General features: G+C 41.6%; 1 protein-coding gene across 3 annotated transcripts in view; it reads right to left on the bottom strand.

Annotated features, from left to right (window-relative positions):
• itprid2 (ITPR interacting domain containing 2) overlaps positions 1-24,137 on the bottom strand; it is a 47,350-nt gene that overhangs the window by 4,250 nt on the left and 18,963 nt on the right. For all 3 annotated transcript variants that reach the window (XM_084362573.1, XM_084362574.1, XM_084362575.1), the window contains 15 exons: positions 18,285-18,324; positions 18,045-18,140; positions 15,847-15,994; positions 14,832-14,892; positions 9,445-9,552; positions 8,633-8,996; positions 8,157-8,382; positions 7,555-7,606; positions 6,860-6,942; positions 3,842-5,653; positions 2,824-2,871; positions 2,286-2,410; positions 2,061-2,175; positions 806-871; positions 366-686 (listed from right to left, as the gene is read on the bottom strand). In XM_084362573.1, the coding sequence (XP_084218699.1) occupies positions 366-686; positions 806-871; positions 2,061-2,175; positions 2,286-2,410; positions 2,824-2,871; positions 3,842-5,653; positions 6,860-6,942; positions 7,555-7,606; positions 8,157-8,382; positions 8,633-8,996; positions 9,445-9,552; positions 14,832-14,892; positions 15,847-15,994; positions 18,045-18,140; positions 18,285-18,324 (3,665 nt within the window). The remainder of the gene's footprint in view (positions 1-365; positions 687-805; positions 872-2,060; positions 2,176-2,285; positions 2,411-2,823; positions 2,872-3,841; positions 5,654-6,859; positions 6,943-7,554; positions 7,607-8,156; positions 8,383-8,632; positions 8,997-9,444; positions 9,553-14,831; positions 14,893-15,846; positions 15,995-18,044; positions 18,141-18,284; positions 18,325-24,137) is intronic.

Here is a 24,137-nt window from a genome sequence, read left to right as displayed (position 1 = left end):
GAAGCTCTTTCAAAGATAAACTAAAAGAAATTACCAGTACCAACAGTGACGAGCACTGCATTTTGGTGCTGGGTAACTTGTTCTCCATCCTGATACTATGCTCGTTAATGACCAACAATGTAAAATGCAGAGATGATTTTATAAATAGAACCTATGGCTAATCTTAACAGTTGATTACTTTTTTTCACGACAAAAAGAAACCTTGACAAACAAAAAATTAGACAAAATGTATTTAAAAAGTAATGATAATGATAAAGATTTTGTTACATTTTCACATTTTATTTGGGGATATTTTTCCTTTGTACACACAGTTTAACATAATGACTGTAATTAACTATAAATCAAAAGTGCTGACAGACTGTTACCTCTCTGATGAGCTGCTGCAGGTTGTCCACTCTGACTTCTCCTGCTGCTCCCTCCACGTCTGGTATTTCTCGTCCTCCTCCTCCTCTGTCCTCCTCTCCCTCCACCTCCTCCACCTCCTCCTCAGTATGTGTGTTGGGTCGAGGTGGTGGGGCTGGGGTTATGTTAATTGATGCTCTATACGTGCCTCCTATCTGCTCGCGATCTCCTCTTTCTCCTCGGACTGGACTGGAAGATCGAGAGGAGGGGTTGGTGGAGGGTGCGCGACCGTCGTAGCTGATCTCTGACTGGAGGAAGTGTTGCTCTCTTAGGAGGTCTGACACCTGGACCGACAGACAGGAAAGCATTATGACAGTGTTGAGCATTACAAGCCTTATACAACAAGTGTGCGTGTGTGTGTGTGTGTGTGTGTGTGTGTGTGTGTGTGTGTGTGTGTGCTGACCGGCTCCATGGCTCTCAGTGCAGAGACGCTGGACAGACTGTCAATACTGCTTTCGCTATGGAGACCCTGAGGAAGAGGTGACAGGACCAACAGCATTACTACACGTTCACACATCGCAGGTCTGTCTATGTGTTTTTACCCCCTAAATTGTGTGTACATACAGGATTTGTACAAATTTACCATTTTAAAATTGCATTATTTTCCAGACTTCTTGTTAGATTTTTCAGACCACATTTGGCATTTGAGTACAAAATCGCAAGATGTTCATAATGTAATTAAATGTTTCTTAAACAGTTACTATGTAAAGCCAACCAAACTCAGTCCACACTTCAGAAGTTTGCAGAAAGTTGGACGATGATCCTCTGTCAAACATCTTTGCTCAAAGAGGAAGTAAACTACCCTGTGCTATTTTACCTTGACACATTGATTCCCAAAGTGTGAGCCACGGTCCCCAGGTGGGCCCCAAAGATACTGCTGGTGAGCAGCGAGAGGTCATTATAATAAATTAAAAAAACAAAAACTTAATAATGTTCTTTTTTTGTAATCAAGTTTGAAATTAAGATACAATATTTATGATCAAATATTTACATTAAAAAGGTATAAGAACTGACAAGGTAGTTAAATAACATACTATTCTTCCTTTATCTGACCTATTTTGCCCAGTGTCGTGTGTTGAAGTCTGTTTGTAACACAATTCTGACAGGTGAACAATATAATTTGACTGTCTTCGACATTGGCACATATCTTATATCGCATCAATGACTATTGACGTTGTCATTACAAGTTTTGGTGGGCCCAAGAAGATTTTCTGATTCAAATTGGGCTGTGTCATTCTTAAGATTGGGAAGAAATAATATATTATTGTTGGTCCCATATCTCTTTCATAAAACTGAACGGGTATCTGTGCAACCTTGTTTAGTCACTGTGTCTATGGAAACAAAAGTTTTTTTTTAAAGTGTGTGATGCTTTGTACGGAGCAATTCAAAGATATTGCACATATCTTTTAAACTCATTTTTTGCAGATGTCTGGATTTGTTACAGTTATAAGGCACTTGGGGGAGAGCTAATGGGCCACAGGTGGGATTCAAACCCTGGGCCACTGCAGCGAGGACACATGTATGTACATGGGGGCACATGCTTTACCAACTGAACAAAATATCACTGCACTGTCTCCCCACTCCAAACGTCACAATGAATGAATTTTTAGAAATTCTGAATTTTACATCTGACCAAATAAATTAGGTCATTGACGTACCCTGCACTGCGTGTGATGTGTGAGCTCCATCAGTCTGTCCTCCAGTTGTTGTTCCAGCTCCTGCAGCTCCTCTCTGACTGCTGACCTCAGGGACTGAAGCTGCTCCAACTCCAGCCTGTACACACACACACACACACACACACCAAGTTTGTTTTGTATCATAGTATCACATATCATCAGTCCAGATTAACATATAATATGTATCTGTTTGCTATGATGAGTCACCTGTCAGCAGGGCTCAGGTGTTTGTAGACTAGAGCCTGCTGTCGGATGATTGACAGCTCCAGGTCCATCATCTGACTGCGGAACATGTTCAGACTCCGCCTCTTCTGCTGAAACTCTCCCAAAGACTGAGAGAGGGAGAGAGAGAGAGAGAGAGAGAGAGAGAGAGAGAGAGAAAAAGGGAAACCCACTTTATTGGTAATGACAACAACAGTCCTCTCTGATGCTCCCTACTGTGGATGGAAGTAGTCCCAATACATCATTGTGCAAACTAATGGTGTGCAAATATTAGGATATGCAAAGCTACTGTGTCAATATCATATGACTCTGAATACACAGTGGTGGGGAATATGTAAGTAAGGTGCACATTGTCCTGACATGTGCTCCGCAGAGATGACTCACTCAAGACTCATGACTCGTCAAAGATTAGAACTGCTTTCACAGGGAAGTGTTGATTTTGTGTCTGTGTCATTGAATTCCAGGTAAAAGAGATTTAAATATAGCAGGAAGTATTATCAAGGGAGGATTGATGAGGAAGTACCTGGTGGCTAGGCAGAGCTGCTCTGTGGTCACTGAACGGGTCCGGAGTCTACATGGAGAGCAAAATTATGTCAGGACAGGAACAAGAACACAACAAGCTGCCAACAGGATGAGTTATTAGAGCTAACCTAATCAAATGCATGTCACTCAAACTATACCATTCAATAAACTACAGGAAGTGATGCAGTTACTGCTGGTGTTGGGGAGGGGTTTCAGGGGTCACGAACAGCAGGAGTCGAACAATCCCAACATTTTCGACCTGCAGCATTACCAGTCATTACTGCTAGTTTACCAAGGTGAAACTGGAGGCCAATGTCTAACAACTAAATATAGGTCTGTTCACCAAGACATGGGAACTAAAGAGTGCCACACATACAGAGTGTTGGTGGTTGGTTTTGATCTATGTCACACGCCTCTGGTGAAAAATGTGGATATAACTTTGGTCACTTGGTATAATAAGTATACATATTTTACACCAACCCCCTGGATAGACGCATTTATTTGGAAGACAAAACAAACACAACAAAGGCAAAAAGTAAAATTACAACCCAACTGTCCATTGTAAAACCTAAATAAGATTATCCACTTTCTTGCCGAGAGTTAGATGAGAAGACGGATACTCTTGTCATGACTGTACACTAAATATGAAGCTACTGTCTGAAGTCAGTTAACTTAACTTAGAATAGAGACTAAAAACAGGAGGAACCAGCTCGCCTGGCTGTGTCGAAAGATTTCACATACCAGCATTTCTCAGCTCACTGATAAACATTTTTATCTCCTTTGTTAAATCTGTACAAAACCCAATGTAAAAACACAAAATAACCATTTTACCAGGGATATATGCAATACTATTTTTTTAATCCAGATCCGTTGAACTGCTGACTCCTTTTACAACCTGTCTGATTGTCTAAGCACTCATGTTTGTAGTTCCATCGATCTATTTCTATGGCAGGAGCTGCAAAAACAAAATAAAAGTAGTAACAACAACTTAAGAGCCTGGAGGACTGAACAGGACTAACCTGGCTAAGACTCTGAACCGTCCCTCTGATGTCATGCAGAACTTTCCTCAGCTGCATCTCAGTGCTGGATGGAGCAGGCGGAGTGAGCCCTGGGTGGAGGCTGTGACCCGGGCCAAGGCTTGAGGCCAAGCCTGGATGGAAGCCTTGAGCAGATGGAGCATGCCCATGGTGGAGGCTGTGTTCTGGAGGCATCGGTGGATACTGGGTGACGGGGTGGGGGAACACCAGGTGTGGATTCATATGGTACCCATGGAAACCGAGGTAGGGTGAGGCGAACTGCGAGCCGTGAGGTGTGGTGTGGTAAGGTGAGTGACTGTATAGAGGATTGTAGCCCTGGAGGTTTCCCAGACTTCCATGGTGAGGATCAGTGGTAGTTGAGGGCTGGTGCAAGTTCGAGTGGCTGCCGTGCTGAGGGGTTGTGGGGGTTGTAGGTTGGTGGAGACTCGTGAGGCTAGAATGGTGAATCATGGAGGGACTGTGGTTGTGAAGGAGGTTAGGGAGGCTGGTGTATGGCTGGAGAGGGGAGGGGTACTGTGGAGAAGGGTTTGGAGTGAACAGGTATGGGCTGGGATTAAGACTAGGACTAGGAATGGGGCTTGGGTTTAAGTACTGAGCAGTAGGGTTAGCATTAGGGAACATCATCTGCCCTGGATACCAACTTTGCTGGTTTTGGTTGGTGTTCATGTTCTGTTGGAACTGGCCTGGCTGCTGCGGACTGAAGGAGAGATCAGGGACGCTCTGGGTGCTCCATGATTGAGCATGGCCGCCTGGTGACCAATCAGGAGGAGGGCTAGAGCTCTGCAGGGAATAGGATGATCTCATTAGGTATCGTGGGATGGGTTTAGGTGGGACTACAGCTTCTGTGGGACGCCTTGGTTGGTTGATAGAGTCAGATGAAGAGGCAGGGTTTATGATCAGAGTAGACAGACAGTTTGTTTGTCCGTCCACATCATCTTCCTTCTCTTCCTTGTCCCCTTCGGACTCCTGGGTGTATCTGAAGGAGTACCTGGGCTCGGTGCAGGATGCCTGGCCTCGTCCAAACTGGATCCTTACAGAGGACACAACCTTTGCGGGCGACAGGAGCGAGGTGGGCAGAGAGGAGGACCTCTGTAGGGGGATACCGCCTCGTCCCCGCCCTCTTCCTTGTCCTCTCCCTTGGATTTGGGATTCCTCAACTGACTGTGGGTCAACTCGCCACCCTGCCCGGCTCAGCTGGTTCCGTTTGGCTCGTTCAAGAGCGCTGAGAACCGGAGAGGATGGAACAGTGGGACAGGGTGAACCAGAATCATCTAAGAATGCATGCTCTTCTTGAACCCTGTCCTCAGCATCCACTCCCTCTGTTGGTGGTTCTGTGTCTGCTGCAGTTTCGGTCTGGTTTTGAGAGTGTTGTGGTTGTGGTTTCGCAGCAGGCTGCTTCTGGGTGTGTTCTAACTCTGGTTGTGGTTCTTGTTCTGCAGCAGACATACTCTGGGTAATCACTGGTTCTGTTTCTGGTTCAGGCTCGGTCTGGTCCCCATTATCAACTCGGTCCTCGTCCTGGGCCTCATCCTGCTGCGTTTCCATTGGTTGGTTCCTGGGGAGCTGGTGGGCTGTATATTGTGGAACCTGCTCTGAGCTTCCATTATGCTCATCTTCTACCCTGGAACTACTACTCCCATCAGCCTCAGCAGCACCACTGCATTCCGCTTCTTCCTCTGTGCCATCTGGCAGCACAAATGCTGGTTGGTCGACTGCAAGGGGCGTGGCCACATCTTGTGAAGGGTGTGATGTCACAGTGGTCTCGCTGTCACAGCTGTCACTACTCTCCTGCACCTAATTACAATTAATTAACACACCAATGTTGGAAGAAAAACTCAAATACCCATTTTATATAAAAGTACCAATACAACAATGAAAATTAAATACTTCAAAATACTTCATTACAAGTTAAGGTCCAGTGTGTATGATTTAGTGGCATCTAACAAAAAAAACCCTCACCTTGCCGTCCGCTCCGGTGGCTGCTAAAAATGTAAAAAATGCAAATGGCCTTCTCCAGAGCCAGTGTTTGGTTTGTCCATTCTGGGCTACTGTAGAAACTAGGGTCCGACCGATACGGATTTTTTGGGCCAATAACGATACCTATATATGTCTAAAGTTACATGGGGCATTTTGAAACTCAGACATTAAGCATTTTAACCATTCAGTCATTATGAACAAAACTCCAACCAGTGAGCCTTTTCTTGCTTAACATTATCAAAGCATGTCATCTTTTGGCCTGTACTGCCAGGTTAGCCTAACTTTACCGCGCTAACTTTACAAACAGATAAGCATGACCGACACAAGGAAGCACGTCATGACTTTTTGAAAAATCACATGAAAAATAAGTGTTTTTGGCCGATAACGATTAATCTCAGATAGGCTATAATCGGCTGATTACATTGGACGGTCGTGCCCTAGTAGAAACATGGCGGTGCAACATGGCAGACTCTGTGGCGGACCTGCTCCCTCTGTTGTTACTGTTTAACAATTATTTAATTTCAGGCGATTATACACTAAAGAATACATACATAATTATGTACATAACAACAACGTATCATATTTGATTTCGGCCCCTAAATACTACACACTGGACTTCGAAGTCCTGTATTGCATTTAAAATATCAAATTAATTTTGGAGAATATCTTTTATGGTTGAATGGTTATATATGTAACATAGATTGCTAAACCTGATGTGTATCTGAAGGATTTTACTAGTCAAACCTGCAGAGTTATGAAAATCAGAAGCAGCTACAGTGGTTCTAAATTATTTGTTTTCTAAGAGAAATATTTTTCAGATTGCATTAATAGGTTTCATTACACACAATGAAATCCTTTTTCTTCCAGTTCACATGTGATTAATCTGTGGGATGTTTTTCCACTTGGTGAGATAAGGCTCTGACTGGAATGGTATGAGTCATTTCTAAACATTTAAAGGTCAAAGTTGTTGATCTAAACTGAGATAAAGGCGGGAAAGACGTGAAACAAAACACACAAACAGACCTTGAGGTAACTGTAGGAGTCGGCAGAGGGCTCCTCAGCAAAACCACTGCTGTCTGACTGCTGACTGACTGTCCTCAACAGGTCTGATAAGAGACAGACAAACATTATGATTATTGCAGCACCCCTTCTGTCCTGGTGGCGTCAGAGTATTATCATCTATACTGAGCATAAAAACACGGCCTGAGGTGACAGGACAGTGTGTCTTCACTAAGTAAACGGAGAAACAGGAAACATGTTTATTGCGTGCAGAAACACGCTGCATATACAGTGGACAGGACAGAATATATTTAAAATCCTATGGAAAAACAAACAAAAAAAAACACTCAGATACTCAATAAAAGCAGAAAGAAAGAAGCTACAACGTTCAGATGGCAAGTCTGACTAAAGAGATTAAGACACAGATTACAGATCTGAGAGATTTTAGACTCATTTTAAGTCCATCTACTCATTTATAAATCATTGGATGACCTAGTACCATCATGTATTAGTGACTGCCTTTCATTTTAAGTGCTAGTAAGATCCTCCACTGCCTTTCTTTCAGAAGTTCCTAATTTTTCAAACAAGAGATATGGTGACACTGATTTCTGTTTTTACGCCCTTTAAATGTGGAACATCCTTCCTCTGGAAAAGGTATTTCTGGTATTTTTAAAAAGAGTGTTGCAAAAAGTTGAAAATAGAGGTTGAGGTGAACTCACCAGTGGTTCTGGAGGACCTGTGTGGCAGAGCTTCATCTTCGTTACTCTGAATCTGAACGACAAACAACAGACTGGATTTTAAAACAAAGCTGCTGAGGGTCAGTACTTCACTCAAGAAACCCTGAGACCTTTCACTAAGAGGTCAGTCTATAATTGTTTATGATTATGCAGATACACTGAGTCAACATGCTTGCACACCTACAGCAGCAGCAAGCCCATCAGGCTCCTCAGCAGGTATAAATCACCTTAACGGGCAATCCACTCTGGTTGTTGAGGGGATTTTGACATTTGTCACGTCAGTCTTTGGGAACATCTACAAGTCAGAGTCCCATTGTTCTCTGGCATGATAAGTGAAGTGTAAGCTCCACGGGTGAAGATATGGGGTGGTGAGATGTTTGATCGGTCCAGGAGAAGGCAAACTCCTCAATGTGGATGGTGATTTAAATGATCAGAATTTACTAAAAAGACACTGGCAACATAGCGCTATGACCCAAGAGAACATTACACTTCTCATGTGTGGGTGGAGTTTGGAAATCCTGTGAAGGGGAGTCCTGGCATTACCAAATACAAGTATGAAGAACCCATTCCAGGAGAACCCGTACCTCCTCCATGTCGAAAGAGTCTGCGTTTTCTGTCCGAAGCTGGGCCAGCTGGAGTGGAGCCAGGGTGGGAGGAGCTTTGTCTGGGGTTGAGGTCAGGTTCTTCTCCTCCTGCACCTGGTTGACCACCTTGGTTCCATCATCCGTTCTCTGATTGGCTGACTGAAAGTCAGCTGACTCTGGTTGATGCTCTCCATTGGCTGTTGCTCTGGCGCTGCTCTGTTCAGGGCTGACACAAAGAGAGATGTTGGTGCAGTCAGTCAATATATCAGTTACAGGGGCGAGTTTTCTGTGGAGCAAGTATCTTTACTTTGATACTTTAAGTACATTTTGCTAATGTACGTAACGTAAGTAAGTTATATTCTGAATAAACTTCTACTTGAAGTATTTCTTCACTGTATTACTCTTCCACCACTGCAAACTAGTTTAAATACTAGCAAGCTAACGCTAGCTTTAGTTACTGGCCTATCCAGCATTACCTGTCATCTGTTTCTCCATCCCCGTTGGTTTCCTCCGTTACAGTTGCCAGGGAGCAGCTGTCTTTTTTGCGGTTGTGTTTCTGGTTGACTGTCTCCACCTGGTGGTCATGGTCAGTCCGACAGGTGTCCTGTTCTTGCACAGTGTGTGCATGACCGTTGGTGTTTGTGTGATCAGAGGGGGCTTGTCCGTTCATCTGTGTGTGTTGTGTGTTAGGTGTGTGTGCTTCAGTTGACTCAGAGGAGGCTGCATTCAGGTTGTGTCTACTGATGGTTTTCTTGAGGAGTTTGGCGACATTACGAGCCGAGCTGCTCCGCTTCAGAGCAGGAGGTAGCTCATTACCCCCACTTTCTCCTCCTTCCCCTCCTAAAGAGACACAGGAGGAACAGATCAAAACAAAACACACTATCAGTCAAATGTGGTGCTTATGATGTGGACAAACTGTCACAAAATATATTTGTCAAGTAACTTGTTGTCAGTGGTGAAAACAAAATTTTATTGGGACAACTAACTAACTAACTAAATTAGATTTTGATGAAAAAGTTAAACTGTCAAGAGTTTTTCGTCGATTTAAAACTGACTACACATAAGAAGAATTTGACTAAAGTTGACTATATAATACTACAATTTACATGGACCATTGATGTCACAACTAAAACTAAAGTAAATCTGAAAATAGTATATATTCACCATATGTCCTCCAAGGATTTATTTTTCTATATAACAGTCAGTATAAAAATCAGTATAAGGCCCATGGCTCTCTGGTTCCCTTAAGTCTAGACTACAGAAAAACTGTCCCTCAGTGGTTGGTTACCTTGGTCCCTGGAGCTGAAGCACTGAACAGGCTGACCAGAAACTTGACTGTAGAGCTGGAAGAACTCGTTAGCTACTGTAGTCAAGACCTCGATCTGACGGAAACGACCTGACGGAAACAGACACAATACAAAAGTGTTACAAAGTGCTTAATGGAGCCAAAATTAAGACAGAAAAGACCATTTCAAAACTTGAATATATAAAACTGTTCATTTAGGAAACCGCTAATGAAAACAAAAGATGCTTCTTAAAAAACTGCACTGATTTGGATTCTCTAAGATTGTGGAAGAAAAAATCTTCTTCTGCTCGGCAGTAGAAACAAGTCGTGAACACAACACTGATACATCATCACCTTTAAAGTTGGAACGGGCTCCTTCCAAGCAGAGACAAATCATGTGTCAAAATAAGGTTACACTGTGCACACATGTAGTAGTGCTGGTTAGACTGGACTTAATGGGAACATTGATGCAAGTTGTGCCTTGGGGCCCTAAAAGGTTTATTCGGCCATGGAAGTAGCTAGATAGCTAGTTAGCTACATGGGAAGATGACATCTCCAGTCTTAATCCTACCTACAGTGCTTTGATTGGTCGATTTTTCTTCTAACCAGTGGAAACAGCTAATAATGAGCAAAACACCACACCTGACAAATCTGACATGGAGGCACTGAGTCAGAGGTTTGGAATCAGGCTAGAAGTATTTACTGGACGTCACAACATTGCAAGCTGTATTTTTGATATGTTAAATCATCAGTGTCAGCTCAATGGTCAAGGTTTGGTGTTTTGTTTTGCTGCATTCTCAGAACACGACAGACAGATGATATGTCTCCTCCTCGCATTTACCTGTCTGTGCTTTTCTATTTACGTCGTAGCACACAGATTCTATTAGATCTATTTCACACAGTGTGATAAGCAATGAACCAGGAGAAGAAGAAAGCCAGAAGTCATGGGGCAGCCTGTCACATCCACAGATGTAACAGGCTGATGACACTTTGTTTACAAAGCCAAGAGCTGATGGAATAAAAGAACGCAAATATCCGTGAAAGGGTGCTTGACATGGGGGCCTTTATCATGTGATATCTAGCAGTGAGTAAACCAGGAAACAAAATAGTTTAAAAAGACTGAACATGTCAACATACAGCAGCCAGGCAAGGCTGCTTCTCATCTGAGACAGTTCAAATATCCATTTCCTGGTGTCTCATAGTTTGTTTTTAAAGCACTAACCCAACAAATATCCATCTTACGAGGACATTCAGTCTAATCCTCGGCCTTGTGAAGATGAAGAAGTCTTACTTTTCCTAAAACAGGCCACGAATCAAGTTCCAGTGCAGTTTGTCTTATTTTAGGAAGCTTCTTGAAATAGCGACAGCAACAAGACAGACACTGCTCCCCATTTACAGGTAAAAAATGAATGTTTCAGTGGTTATGAAACGGTCTCAATTTACTGCATAAGAAGACAAGACAGTTAGTGATAAGATTGGCTATTTCTGTATATTTAAATGAGTTATTTTTTATGGTTGGATGTATCTGGGTTGGATAAGCCATAAAATCAAACTCTTTTTCATGCTGTGTGCCGAGTATGAATTGAGGTAGTAGCTTTAATATTACAGTGCACTATAATTACTGTAATACTATATATTTTTTATACTGAATATAAAATGTGTTCACTTGAAAGTGCCCTAAAAACTCTTACCTGAAGTACAGCACAGACTTCCTCTCTCTTACTCTCTCATCTCTAACCCATCCTGACCACTAACTCCTAAAAACAGACTTGTGGTTGGCAAATTTCATTGGTGGCGTTTAGTTACATCACTGCTGTCATGTGAAAATATCATCCAATTTTGGTGATTTTCCTTCTTATTTAATCTCAGATGAAGGACGGAAGTGTCTTCTCCGAATGAAGGAAAGCTATTGTTGTTTGTGTTGCAGCAATTTATACTTGCAGCAGCAAGAATTAACATTGGGCTACCAGGATGTAGCACAGGACACAGGGAGGGAATGAAGGTATGTAAAAACATTTAGCTTCCAACTGACACAATTTGTTTCAGACCCATTCTCTTTGTCATAACTCAGTAAGATCTGAACACCCAGACACGACACTCATATATTAAGGTTCAGTGTGTCTTTGACCTATTATTACACATATCCTTATGATGTCCATTGTGTCTAAATGTCCATAAAACTACATATGAATCAGGGGAATGAAGACATTCCTGATAGCTACAGAACAGAACTTGCCTGAGAATCAGTCAATCTGCGTTTTCTTCAGGGAGGGTAAACCATGTACATACATGGGTAAACTGCAGAAGGGAACTGCTTATACCTTTTTCAGCATGGTTTCCATGATGCAAATTTAGCAAAATGTAAACAAATATAGGCAAGAAAATCTCAAGTTGAAGCCCACAGCCTACCTCATTCAATTCATAGCAACTCAGCACCAGTAGAAGGAGAAGACGTACTTTAATTAATCCTTCATTTAGCTTTTAGTTTTGGTTTTATAGCACATTTGCTGTATGGTTCAATCTCAGTGCTCTCACCAACACCTCGTTTCCAGCTGTAAGCAGCAGCTTTCATTAAAAAGCTCAGATGAACCCACAGTACACTATGTGACTAGCACCAAACGGCAGACAGACAAAGTTAGAGACTAGCTGGAGGAGAGAGGGGAACATTTATCAGCAAAGGAGCAAGCTACTTTTCTCAGGAGTTGGTGGAGACCAAACCAGAGCTTAAACCAGTGTGTATGTTGGACTGTTTGCTTGGTGTATTTGACTTGGACACTAAAAGACCTCCCACTGAATTAGTCTGTCCAATATACACAGTTGTTTGTCCATCAGTGTTTTTGTTTGTTTTGTTTTTGTATGATTCTTGCTGCAAACCAATTTCCCAGTTTGGGATAATAAAGACACCTTGACCTCCAATGATTTGATGATGTTTCTCTGTGTCGGCTGGATGTGGAAGCAGGCATCTACTTGCTAAAATGTTCAGCTGCCAAAAAGTCCCCCAAAAAATGAATTAATGCATTCTTAAAACAACAAGCTGCAAATACTCTGAAAGAGGGTGCAAATGAGTAAGAAAACCTTCCGGTTAAAACAGTTTATAAACAAATGATGTCCATGCTACAAACCAGTCAGTCATACAGTTCAGCTACTACAGTCACATCTGGACATGACTACAGAGCATTAAACCTCTTATTTCAGCAGCCGCGTGTGATGATAGTAATAGTGTGTGTGTGTTTCCTGCTGACTGCTGACTCCGCACTAATGCTTATTCTGAGGATCATAAAACAGGAAGTGAGGAATAAGAGAAAACGACACGTACTCCCTACTTTTTTCTCTCTTCATCCCAAGAGATTTTTTTTCTGATGGTGAGAACAGAGCTTACATAACAAACAACAACACACACACGTGTCTGGGATCCAGGGAACCGACGGAACAGTATGAGAATGTTCTGGAAAAGAAGAAAGCTTCCAGGAACCACAGACAAACGAGAGGCTGTTAAAGGAGCAGTTCATTTAAAAGAACAGATCCAGCTCAAGTACTCACAAAACTCACTGGAGCTTCACGCAAAGTTAGTCAACAGTTAGTTTTAAACCAAACATTTACAAACAGCATCTCAAACCCCCTCCCCCTCCACACCTTTTCAATGTCGGAAATGTGGGTGACCTGCGTCTGACAATTTCTGTTACTTTCCGAAACAGACAGACTAACATTCACACCCATTTTACGCAACGATTGGCCTGTTGTGGGGCGGGGAGAACGGAACCAAGGGTTGAACTTCTTTCTAAAACCCTCTTTTTTCATTCCTCACACAATTTGATCTCTTTTCATGTGCACAACTGAGTGCAGCACTGTGAATGTTCTCTAGAAGAGACGAAGGTATACGCCGCTTGCCTCACTTGAATGCTTCTCGCCTCTCCTCTCTCTCTATAACTGACCCTGCCTTCAACTGTGGTCATTTGGAACACCTATTAACTATTCTCCCCTCAGGTATGGTCAGGTGCCATGCTGTACAAACTAAGTCATTTTTGAGCATACTGACACCTTTAGTGACAACAGGGCCACATACCCTAGCTGAGCAGTGAATGTCAGCGCCCAACAGGTAAAAGCAGCCACACAGCCCGTGTTAGCAGCACGGCTCAAGCGCTTCTCATACTAGGCTGCAGCGGTGCGCCGAGTCTCGCCTATTTTTCCTGCGTCATGCGCAGAGTTCTCAGCAAAAACAGACCTTTGGACAGTCTTATCCACATTAAACCACCGTCTATATCTGTAGAATATGTAACACACATGAAATGAATATACATTCTCTCTCTTAATGAGGGTAGTGGGATATCACCTCATCAGCTTTATTGATAATTATCAAAGGCAAACTCCATGTAGAAAGATAGCGCTGGCAGATACAGCAGGTCCTTCTGAAGAATGCAAACAGTTTTGTTAACTCAATAACCTGCACGTTATTGTGCGTGTCTTTTACTACAGCAAGCTACAGCAACCAGAAGGGAAGAGCCAAACTGGAAATTCAACAAACAAAACAATTGGCCAGGGCTGTATAAGGTCAATAAGAGTTGAAAAACTGAAGCCTAGTGGCAAAAATATAAATCTGCTGCACTGAACAACATAAAAAACCGACCAAAATAACAGAAATATAATTACAAATTCTAATCAAAACCTATTTAACCCATGTGGAAGTGCAAATGCTCTGAGCACTTGGCTAAACAAAATGATTAACTGTCTTAGTCACCTCAGAACAAACTGGGGCCAGTGATGAGTTCAAACTTTGCAGACCTGAAGTACTTTATACTACTGAGTGATTCATCTTCACACACACAGAGGATCTTTGGCTAAAACTTCTTTACAGCACCAAGACAGTTAAACTGTCAAGAAGAAGAAAATCAGCTGTGTGCTTGCGTTTAATTAGGGAGCCAGTAACTTCATGCAAACACAAGTTTGAAACAAAAAGAGGCCAGGATGTTAGCGGAGCAGGTCTGTGCATGTGTGCACGCATGTGTGAGTGAATGCGCGCGTGTGTGTGAATGCGCGCATGTGTGTCTGTGTCTGGGACAAACGGATCTTTGTCCCTGCTGGCGGTGTTGTCCAGGCAGTTGGCAGAGCAGCTAAAAGAGCTAAAGGACCTTACAAAATACCAAAATAATACTGGGAACAGGACACACACAGTCTTTGAGCTTCACTTCCTCCGTCTACAGTTTCAGGACATGAACCTCTGAGCTCATCATCACTAAGCAGGGGTAACCCTTCATCTGCAGTGCTGACGTGTTTGGGTGGTGTTGCCCTTCTTAGGCTGACTATTCAACACACTGTTTGTTGATGTAGGGAGTACAGTCGTAAAGAGAACTAGAAAGGATGAAAAGCACTGTAGATAGTATGGAGGTACATACTAGTCAGGGCGTAGTTGGGGTTCTCCAGCTCCATGCGCTGCAGCTGAGCTCCCAGGTAGACCTACAGGTGAACCACAGGAAGTGATGTCATGATAAAACATTATAAAACGAGAATCTGTGATTGATGATGCAAGACAGACAAATAAGTTAATCTGGTGTGTTCTGGTGAGTAAATGTTGTTCACCACTTAGTTCCAGACTAAAGAGCTACTCAATGAAATGCTGTGAAATTCTGTAGAGACATTTATGGTTCTGAGAGGATGAATCCTAATAGCTTTCATGATCCTGAAAGCTGACTTTCCCTCGAGTGCCAACCGCAGATCAAAATGTTCCCTTATCCCTCATGTTATGTTGGCATCTTCTAGATGGACTGGCACAAAATCTTGTACGGTTGAATCCTAATGAATTCGGAGATCCCCTGAGTTTTCCTCCACCACCACCACGAGGTTCACATTTGTGGTTTCGAGGAGATGAAATGTGTGTGAATGGACTGCCATGAAATCTGGCTCAGACACTGATGTCCTCCTCAGGATGAACTGTAATAAATCCAGTGACTTTAATAAAGCACCATCATCAGATCAAAGTGCTATTATGTCTTTACTATTCTTATTTATAAACAAATACAAACAAAATTAACATTGTTGCACTGTTGGCATGACAACATGCTAAATTATGATAGTAAACAACTGCTGAGCGTCAGCATCTTAACATTGTAATTGGGAGCATGTCGCTCATCTTATTTTTCTTAGACTCAATTTGTTTCGATAACAAAATTAAACAGGTCGGTACAGTTGTGTAATAGTTTGTTTCTGTATAAGACTTCTGTGTTCTGGGTGATCAGGGTTAGGACATTCTGACTGTCGGCCCGCTCCACCATGGAGTGCACAGACAAGAGGCCTGGAGTATCAGGGAGTATATCAGTATTTGTGCTGCCCTAACCAAGAGTTCATTGACCTTATATCAAATTTGTTTTCACTGCGAGTTTCTTTCCAGTGTTATAACACTGTCATCGGTACCTTGATGTCGATGCCTCGGGCAGAGGATGTGTTGTTGATGAACCTAGATGGAACCCTCGAGGCAAGGTCGGGTTCTTCTCGACCAAAACCAAGATTTAAAAGGATTTCCTCAGGGTCCTCCTCGTACAGGTCCAGCAACTCTGACACACTGTAAACACACACAGAGGCAGTCAGCCACTCAGTCAGTAAATTAGTCAGCCCAGCAGTCAGTTAGCTGGTGAGTTAGGCTGCTGGTTAGTTTAGTCAGTCTAACCGCAGGTTAAGGAGGATCTCCTCTGGATGCTTCTCTGACTGCTCCAGCACCTCTGAAACACTACGAAAACACAGACAGCCAGTTAGTACTTCTCACACACAGCTTGCTTTTAGTGGGTTAGTCTGTTAGTGAGGCAGTTGGTTAATTTTTTAGTAAGTGACGTAGTTAGTTAAGTGTGATAGCTCTGTCCCTTCCCAGCTCCTCAACACACCCACCTAGAAGAGAAGAGGAAGAAACCAGACACCTGACCAGCAGCAGAGGACCAGCCCCTCTAGAATCCACCAATGTTGTTTTTGTGACTACAGTGGCCCAGAAAGACCAAACTGGAGCTCATTTTGCAGCAGCCTTTTAGTCATTCTTCCTTACAACATGGCCATTAAAACCTACCTACCTTTTCTAAATACCTTTCTAATGCACTTTTAATGTAAGTAATCCACAGCCCTCCTTCCATGCAAAAAGCTCTATTTAAATGTTCTGACACAAACAGTGTGTGAGGCATGAAGGATCTTTTGTATGATCAGGAAGAATGATTAAAGTAAGCAATAACTATTTCAATGCTCATATGAGCACTCGAGTGTTGTTTTTAAGTAGAAAATCATGAACCCTTCCTTTCATGTTGCTTAAAGTGGCTCCATGAAGGTCTGTAATATTTTTGCAATACTGGGCTGATTGTTGCTTTTGGCTGAAACATAAAGAACATTCATGTGTCACTGCGTCGTGTTTACATTCCTTACAGCTGAACCGACTGCACAGTGTAATGTAAAGGAAGTAAAGCACGTGTCGCTGCATCAGGTTTATGCTTCTAGCGATTCAAGCATTTTGATGGTCAAACGGACATAAGCATGTGCATCTTGTTTATGTTCTAAGCCAGGCTACCTCTTTTTAAACATTTTGATGCATCAAGAAACCTAAAGATTCATCAATAATCGCATTGTAGCCATCTGACTTGAAATGAAATCAAAAAAGGAACGAATCGTGACATGCTTTGACATTCCCGTCCGTAGTGTCTATATATCACTGCTTTGTTGGCTTGCCACCTTGAATTAATTAGCTTTCTTCCCGACACTCCCAGAAACCCATAGGCCAGTGTGAACTATTAAACACAATACACCATTCCCTTCCATCTGCTGGAGTACTACCCAAAGCCTGGCCCCATTAGGCACGCCTGCTGCTCTGACCTCATAACCTCGCCCAGCTCACCCTCCACCACCACCAATCAACCAGCCTTCCAAGACTAACAACCACCACAGACAATCAGTTGAACAGTAAATCCTCCAAACACAAACCTACTCATGCACCTTAGACATTAAAATGTCATTAGTTTATTGACCACACCTGCTTTAAAGATGGAGATCTGTAAAAGTTTAAACCCAAATTTCCTGATATTGACACTGTGGGCTGTTTTCACTATTAAAACCAATCAAGTTTGACTGGGACGAGCTCTGAGAAGCAACCTGGTTCACGTCTTTACTGTTGTTGGTAACGTAAGAGAGAAGCACATTATATTTATGTCTGTCTAATGTTAACTTTGACTGCTTTACAATAAAAGCCACCCCATGTTTTGCCACTCGAATGTCTTTAATGTGATTTAAAACTCATAAAAACTGCTATATAAATAATGCAAATACACTGTTTACAATGTTTTCTCCTTCTAAGATTCTTTGCTTTAAAAGGACTTTTAGAGACCTGAAGAGGTGAAAAGTATCTGAAATATTACACAAGGGGGGAAACAAATCATAAAAGATCATAATTTCATGTAACTGAATTATTATTGTTTCTCTGCTCAAAATGCCTGTACCTTAAAAGTTTTCGATTGGGTACAGATGAGTTCTCTGTCGTGTCATTTAATTGGTTTGAAATGGAGTTTAACAACAGCCCTCTGTGTCTCCACCCCTCTCTACCTTAGACCACTACGTTAAGTCCTGCACTGACGAGGTGAACTGACCTAGACACAGTGCTGCTCTTCCCTGATCCTGTGGAGTTCATACTTCTTCCTCCTTCTTTATACCGACTCCTCTTCTGATCAGCCGCAAGACCAAAGCTACATGCATAGATAACACACACAAACACAAGGGAACAGTAGAGAGAGGAGAGAGGAGACAGGGGAGAGACAGAGGAGACACTAAGTTATCAACCAGCTGAAACTATTTACTGAATGCAAAGAATAAAATCAAAGTGTACTCACCGGGGCTCAGTTTTATTGTTACTGGACTGAAGATGGTTGGCTGCAATAGAAACAAGGACATTATTATTACTCACATATGAATCAAAAAAATAATGTAGCATATTAGTGTGTGACTGTGTAAGGAATCGACCAATCTCTGATTATCAACTCTAACATGAGCTGCAATCATTAGCATGTCTGGCTAACTATCTTACTAGCATCCCAACTGTAGTGGCCGAGCACGTCATTAGCCAACTACATCATTTTGTGGGGTTACAGTCTCATTTTGACAAAAACTCATAACAAGCACATTCACTGTGTAGTGTTTTCTTACTGTGTGGAAGTCAGTCTGGATGCCATCTAAGTTTAGGCTTACGTAAGCGGCTCTTTCCTGCTCTTTGTAGGACTTAGGAAGTTTTCTCTCTTGTAACGTTAAAAATGAAAACAAAAATGTATGTGAGCTAAGCAGTCAAAACAGTTAAACACAAAAGTCTGATCTTACATTTTTTCTTCATCATACTCATATTACTAGAACAAACTATCTCTACACTGCACTAAAAAAATATTCATGTCCTCCAACATGTCTTCCAGATACATCATCAACAGGTTTGACTCTGATATGCAACAAAGATTACACTTTAACAAGATTCTCATTTTAAATTGAGTCATTTGGAGACATCAAAAAGTCAGTTTTAACCAGCTCATTGGATTAACATTAGCTTCACTAGCTAGCTAGCTAGCCTTAGCAGGTAAAAACTTTGTGCCAGCTTTAGTTCAGTATAGTGAGTGAGTATAATCAAGTCATCTGTTAAAAATGTTTTGTCTACGTCTGAAATCGAGGGCCCCTGGTTACAAAAATGACTATTCTGAGAGTTATATCTGCTTCCAGGTAAGTCTTCTGACTTTATAAATAATGCCTGAGAAAGTTGACTTTCAGTCAGTCAGAGAACTGAAAGTCATCACAAGCTGGAGGTGTGACTGTTTTTCAGTTTGGAGGAACCTGTCGGGACCTGTCCCCCTGCCACTGTCAGTGCGAGTGTCTCTCTCTTTTCCACGTCATTTCGGCTGAATTTCCTTTTCTTTCTTTGAACCCAGTGTTTTCTTCTCTGATGGAAAACTGGATTTAAGGAGCCCTACATGGCAGCAAATCGCCTCGAGACTAATTCACTAATTCACTTCCATCCAATTCATGCATTAACATTTTAATCCCCTGCCATCCTGTCTTGATAACATTTGAGATCATTAAAGCCCTTTAGGATGTGTTCATACATGACATTTGTGAGTCAGCTGGACAACAAAGGCCTTAAGGAACTTCTAACAAATGTCACTCTCAACATGATTAAGGCACTTACTGTCATTACATGATATAACAACACAAGCTGAGATTTAGGCTGATGACAAGAAGTAGACAGAGCCACTTAGCTAAAGAGGGTGTTTGGGTCTTCAACAAAAACCTCATCCAATTCATATGGAGAAAGGTCGTAAGTATTCAAAGGTGGTGGTGTGAGAAGATAAAACATGAAACATCATTAAGAGGAAGCAGGGAAGTGTGGAAACCCAAATACAGGCAACAGGATATAGATTCAGTCCTGGTGGCACCAACAGAGGACGAGTTGTACAGTTTTAAGAGCCGACGCACCTTAAATCACCTGACATTACTCTTTCATTTAAAATTAAATCAAAGATTTGATGAATTAATACAATTTGTTGTACCCGGTCATAGAGCTGAACCAAAACAATTATTCTTAGCTTGACAGAGCTTCATAACATCGTTTCAGTTTTACAGCCCGCGACGTTGGTCTTTTGAGCTCTCATAGTGTCGTTGTCAGCCACAGGGAACAGCTGTTTTTAGCAACTAAGCCCTGATAAATCCACTATACTCAGCACAAAACAGCAGACAGACACAGTTAGGAAGTAGCTGGTGAACATAGCAAAGCATTTAGCAGCTAAAGAGTCAGATGTTTCCCTAAGGAATTGGTGGAGAACAAAAACAAAACTAAAAAGAGAATGAATACTGGACCGACACCCATCAGATGGACACAAACATGACTCCAAATGAGTGCTCATGTTGCTGCATATTAGATCGATGTGTAAATAGGCAACTGGTTGCTAATAAGATTAAGACTGTCAATATTTGGAATAAGTAGAAACTGTGTATGTCAGTCAATAAACTCATTGAACTGAATAATTGTAGTAGACTTTTCTTAGGTCTTGTACTTTGTCCACAAATGTATTTGGATGGCTGGCGTGTGTCAAGTGGCATCCACATGAATGCCAGGACACAAGGTTTCCCAGCAGATCATTGCATTGTAAGGAGATGATCAATATTATTCACCTGACAGTAGTTTTAATGTTGTGGCTGACCTTTGTAACAGTGATTGCACTTGCCAGCATGTTGAAGGACACTGTTGATTGTGGATTAATTATCAATTTCGGAATGAATCACACTGAAATCATTTAAATTCGTAATTTTAGCATTAGCTTTGTGTGATGCCAAAAGAGCAGCTGCTGTGAAATTACATAAATGAAGTGAGGTGTAACTAAACTGTAGCAGAGACTGCTGTCCTTGAACTCTCTGAACAAATCCACACAACCTCTGTGACCCCGAACATCAACTCATTAGCATCTATTCAGTCCCAGATTCCACCAACTGATCCTCAGCCCACACACACACACACACACACACACACACACAGCATTCCCACATGTCAGTGTCCAGTGCTTTGACATAAAGTCATTACAGTCTATTGTTCGCTCAATGACACGTACACCATCTTGCTCCCAAAGCCATTACTGATGTATTCACAGCAGATCAGTGGTATGATGAAAACAACCACGCACGCACACGCACACACACACACACACACACACACACACACACACACACACACACAAACCATGCGTGCAGTGTGTTTCCACACCTCTGCGACTGTTTTCTTTTCTGTCATGAAGAAACAGGACTGAGGAATGAGGATGGAGCGGAGTTTCTCCCACTGTTCTGTTGATTCTACTGACGGGTTGTCAGATGTCTCACCTTCATTCACATGTACACATACACATGATCAAGCTGCATTGGCATTATATTAAAGTCATTTTTGTGCAAGGCACAAGGCTGTGGCAAGGCTGTGGCAAGTGTTTGTTGTGGCAACTCAAGTCTGCCACCACACTCACATGGCAAACTCTGCCTGGCATATTTATCCTAAAAATGTTTTTCATTTAAAAATAAATCATCTATACACCTTATCTGGAATTAAGGTAAATACTAAATTATTCATTGCCCATTCACACTACAGTCCAGCTCACATGCAGAGCAGCCGTCCCAGACTTAAGTTCTTTGACAGCCAGCATGTGAAGTTTCACATTTCACCTGTAAGTTTTAATATCTTTTATGATCTTCTTTGATGTGAGAAAACTCAGTCCAAGGAATGAAAAACAGAAAAAGGGAAACTTTGTGCACGTTGTTTTGAGCTAGTCGTTTAATCTTAATCCAATCCCAGCCGCACAAGTTCACAAATCTCTATTGAACTTAATTGTAAAAGCCTACTGGCCCAGATAGCATAGAGCCTTACTTTCTACAAACTGCTGCTCATATCATCACAAGGCATATTGCTCTGTTTTTGATCTGAGCATGCTCCAACTTCAAGCCCTGTACCTGGAAATTAGCTTTGGTTCAAACATCCCCACCCTTTTGGTTAGTAAAGGGTGGGGACCCTAATAATCTTCCCTTGTCAGACTACCTAGTCAAAGTATTTGAATCTTTTGTAAATGACCAATTAAAACAGATTAGTGCCATAATACTATAACAGCGGCTGAGATAGTAACTAATGATATCAAAACTTTAGACAGTAAACAGCACTATGCAGCTCTAGTTGATGGTTTGTCTAAGATGTTCAACTCTGTAGCTCACAAACTGCTAATATAGAGACTTCGCTGTACAGGCCTCAGTGAAATGTCTCTGAATTGGGTTAAGAATTATCTATAATAAAAAAAAACACTGTATCTATCATATCTTACATACAAGTCACTATAGTATTAGCAGAGGTGGGGAGAGTAGCCAAAAACTGTACTCAAGTAAAAGTGCTGTTACTTTTCATAAGCAGTTACTCAAGTAAAAGTAAAAGTAGTCATCAAAATAACTACTTGAGCAAGAGTACAAAAGTAATAACTAAAACGCGTCTGTCTTTTCCACAAGGGGATCTGACAGGAATTATTTTAACGACAGATGGTGTTCCTCAGGTAAAGAAGTGAACAGGCACCTGTTTTTAATTGTAAGACCATAAATAATCATCATCTCCTGATTAGATAATCTGCCAAAATATTATTTTATTATCATCATAAAATATATAAATATAGTTTCTCATTATGTTTTTTGGTTGTTGTCTCCTATTTTTTATTATGATTTGGCAAATAAATCTGCAGATCTTGAGTATATACAAAGAGTTTCCACATGTTACAGTGTCCTTAAAGATCAATCACTCCAGTACAGACGTCTCAGTTCCCATCACAATCAGGTGTGTGCATAAAACTGCATGCGCTGTGATGTAATTCACCCGACAATATTAGTCGTTTTTGCGTTAGCAGTCGTGGGACCAGTTGACCGACTGCTTCTTAAGGGAATGTGCATGAACACATAAAATAACAAATTAAAGTAGCACCATTAGTTGTGCCATTGTTTCCAAATGTAACAAAGTAAAAGTGACGATTTTTCTCAAGAAATCTACTCAAGTAGGAGTGAAAGTATGCTGTATTAAAACTACTCCAATTTACCCCAAAAAGTTACTCAAGTACATGTAACAGAGTAAATATAACTCTTTCCTACCCACCTCTGAGTATTAGATCTACAAATAGGATTCTTTTAAATGTCCCCAGGGTGAGCTGAGCTCAGAGCTCAGATCCTGGTACAGCCGCTTCTCCTTTTATGCACCCTGGACATGGAATGAGCTGGAGAGTCCCATTACTTCTTAAAATACCTTTAAAGCTCATTTACAAAGGACTCTGAAGAAAACTTGTTGTTGTTTTACATAATCCTTGACTTGAGGAGGAATGTGTTATGATTATGGCTGGTATCACCTGTATGCCTCTCGTCTTAGATTATTTCCTTTGTGTTGACTTTTATGTATTATATGTGTTCTAACATGTAAAAATAGATTTATGTGATTCTTTTTTATGTGAAACTGCTTCGTCTTCACTAGGACTCCCTGGAAGAAGACATCTTGCATCTCAGTGGGACCTTCCTGACTACAAAATGAATGAATGAATGAATGAATGAATGAATGAGTATATAAGTACGTCAGAAAGTAAACGACCAGGGAGCACTCCTGGTCCCAGTTCAGTAATAAAATCCTAACAAGAGCTGTCATAAGGAGGTTGGAGGCCGGCACAACACGTGCTAAATGACTGTGGCGAGATTAAAAACGGTGTGCTGTTGTATGCTACAAACTGCAGAGCTGACTGGCCATGCTGACAAGAGTGCAGAATTACTGCAACACAATTAAAAGTCTGACCTTCATTATTTGAGCACTGGATTGTCCAACATACCAAGTTATGAACAACTTGTGCTTAGAGTCTCAGGACGCCACGACCTGGGGCCAGTTTCATAAAGATATTTCAGGCTGCTCTGGTATGTAAGGCCGGTTTTAGATTGTTCTGATGCTACTTAGACAGGTCCATAAAAGACTGACATATTTTAAAAAGGTGCATTTTGGAAGATCTAGTTTAAAACATAAAAAAATGAACTTACCATATCAACAGAGTGTGAGGAAGTAACAGATCTGGCGTTATGTCCAAGATACATATGTACTGTATTGCAGAGATAAGCAGCCAAGGATGGGCCGTCTCTTTTGTAATAAGTTTGTCTGGCCTGGGGGGCAATAG

This window comes from Pagrus pagrus, assembly GCF_965226575.1.
Source record: "Pagrus pagrus genome assembly, chromosome: 9".
Classification (NCBI taxonomy): Eukaryota; Metazoa; Chordata; class Actinopteri; order Spariformes; family Sparidae; genus Pagrus; species Pagrus pagrus.
The sequence above is the reverse complement of the archived record's forward strand: the minus strand, read 5'-3'. Positions and strand labels throughout refer to the sequence as shown.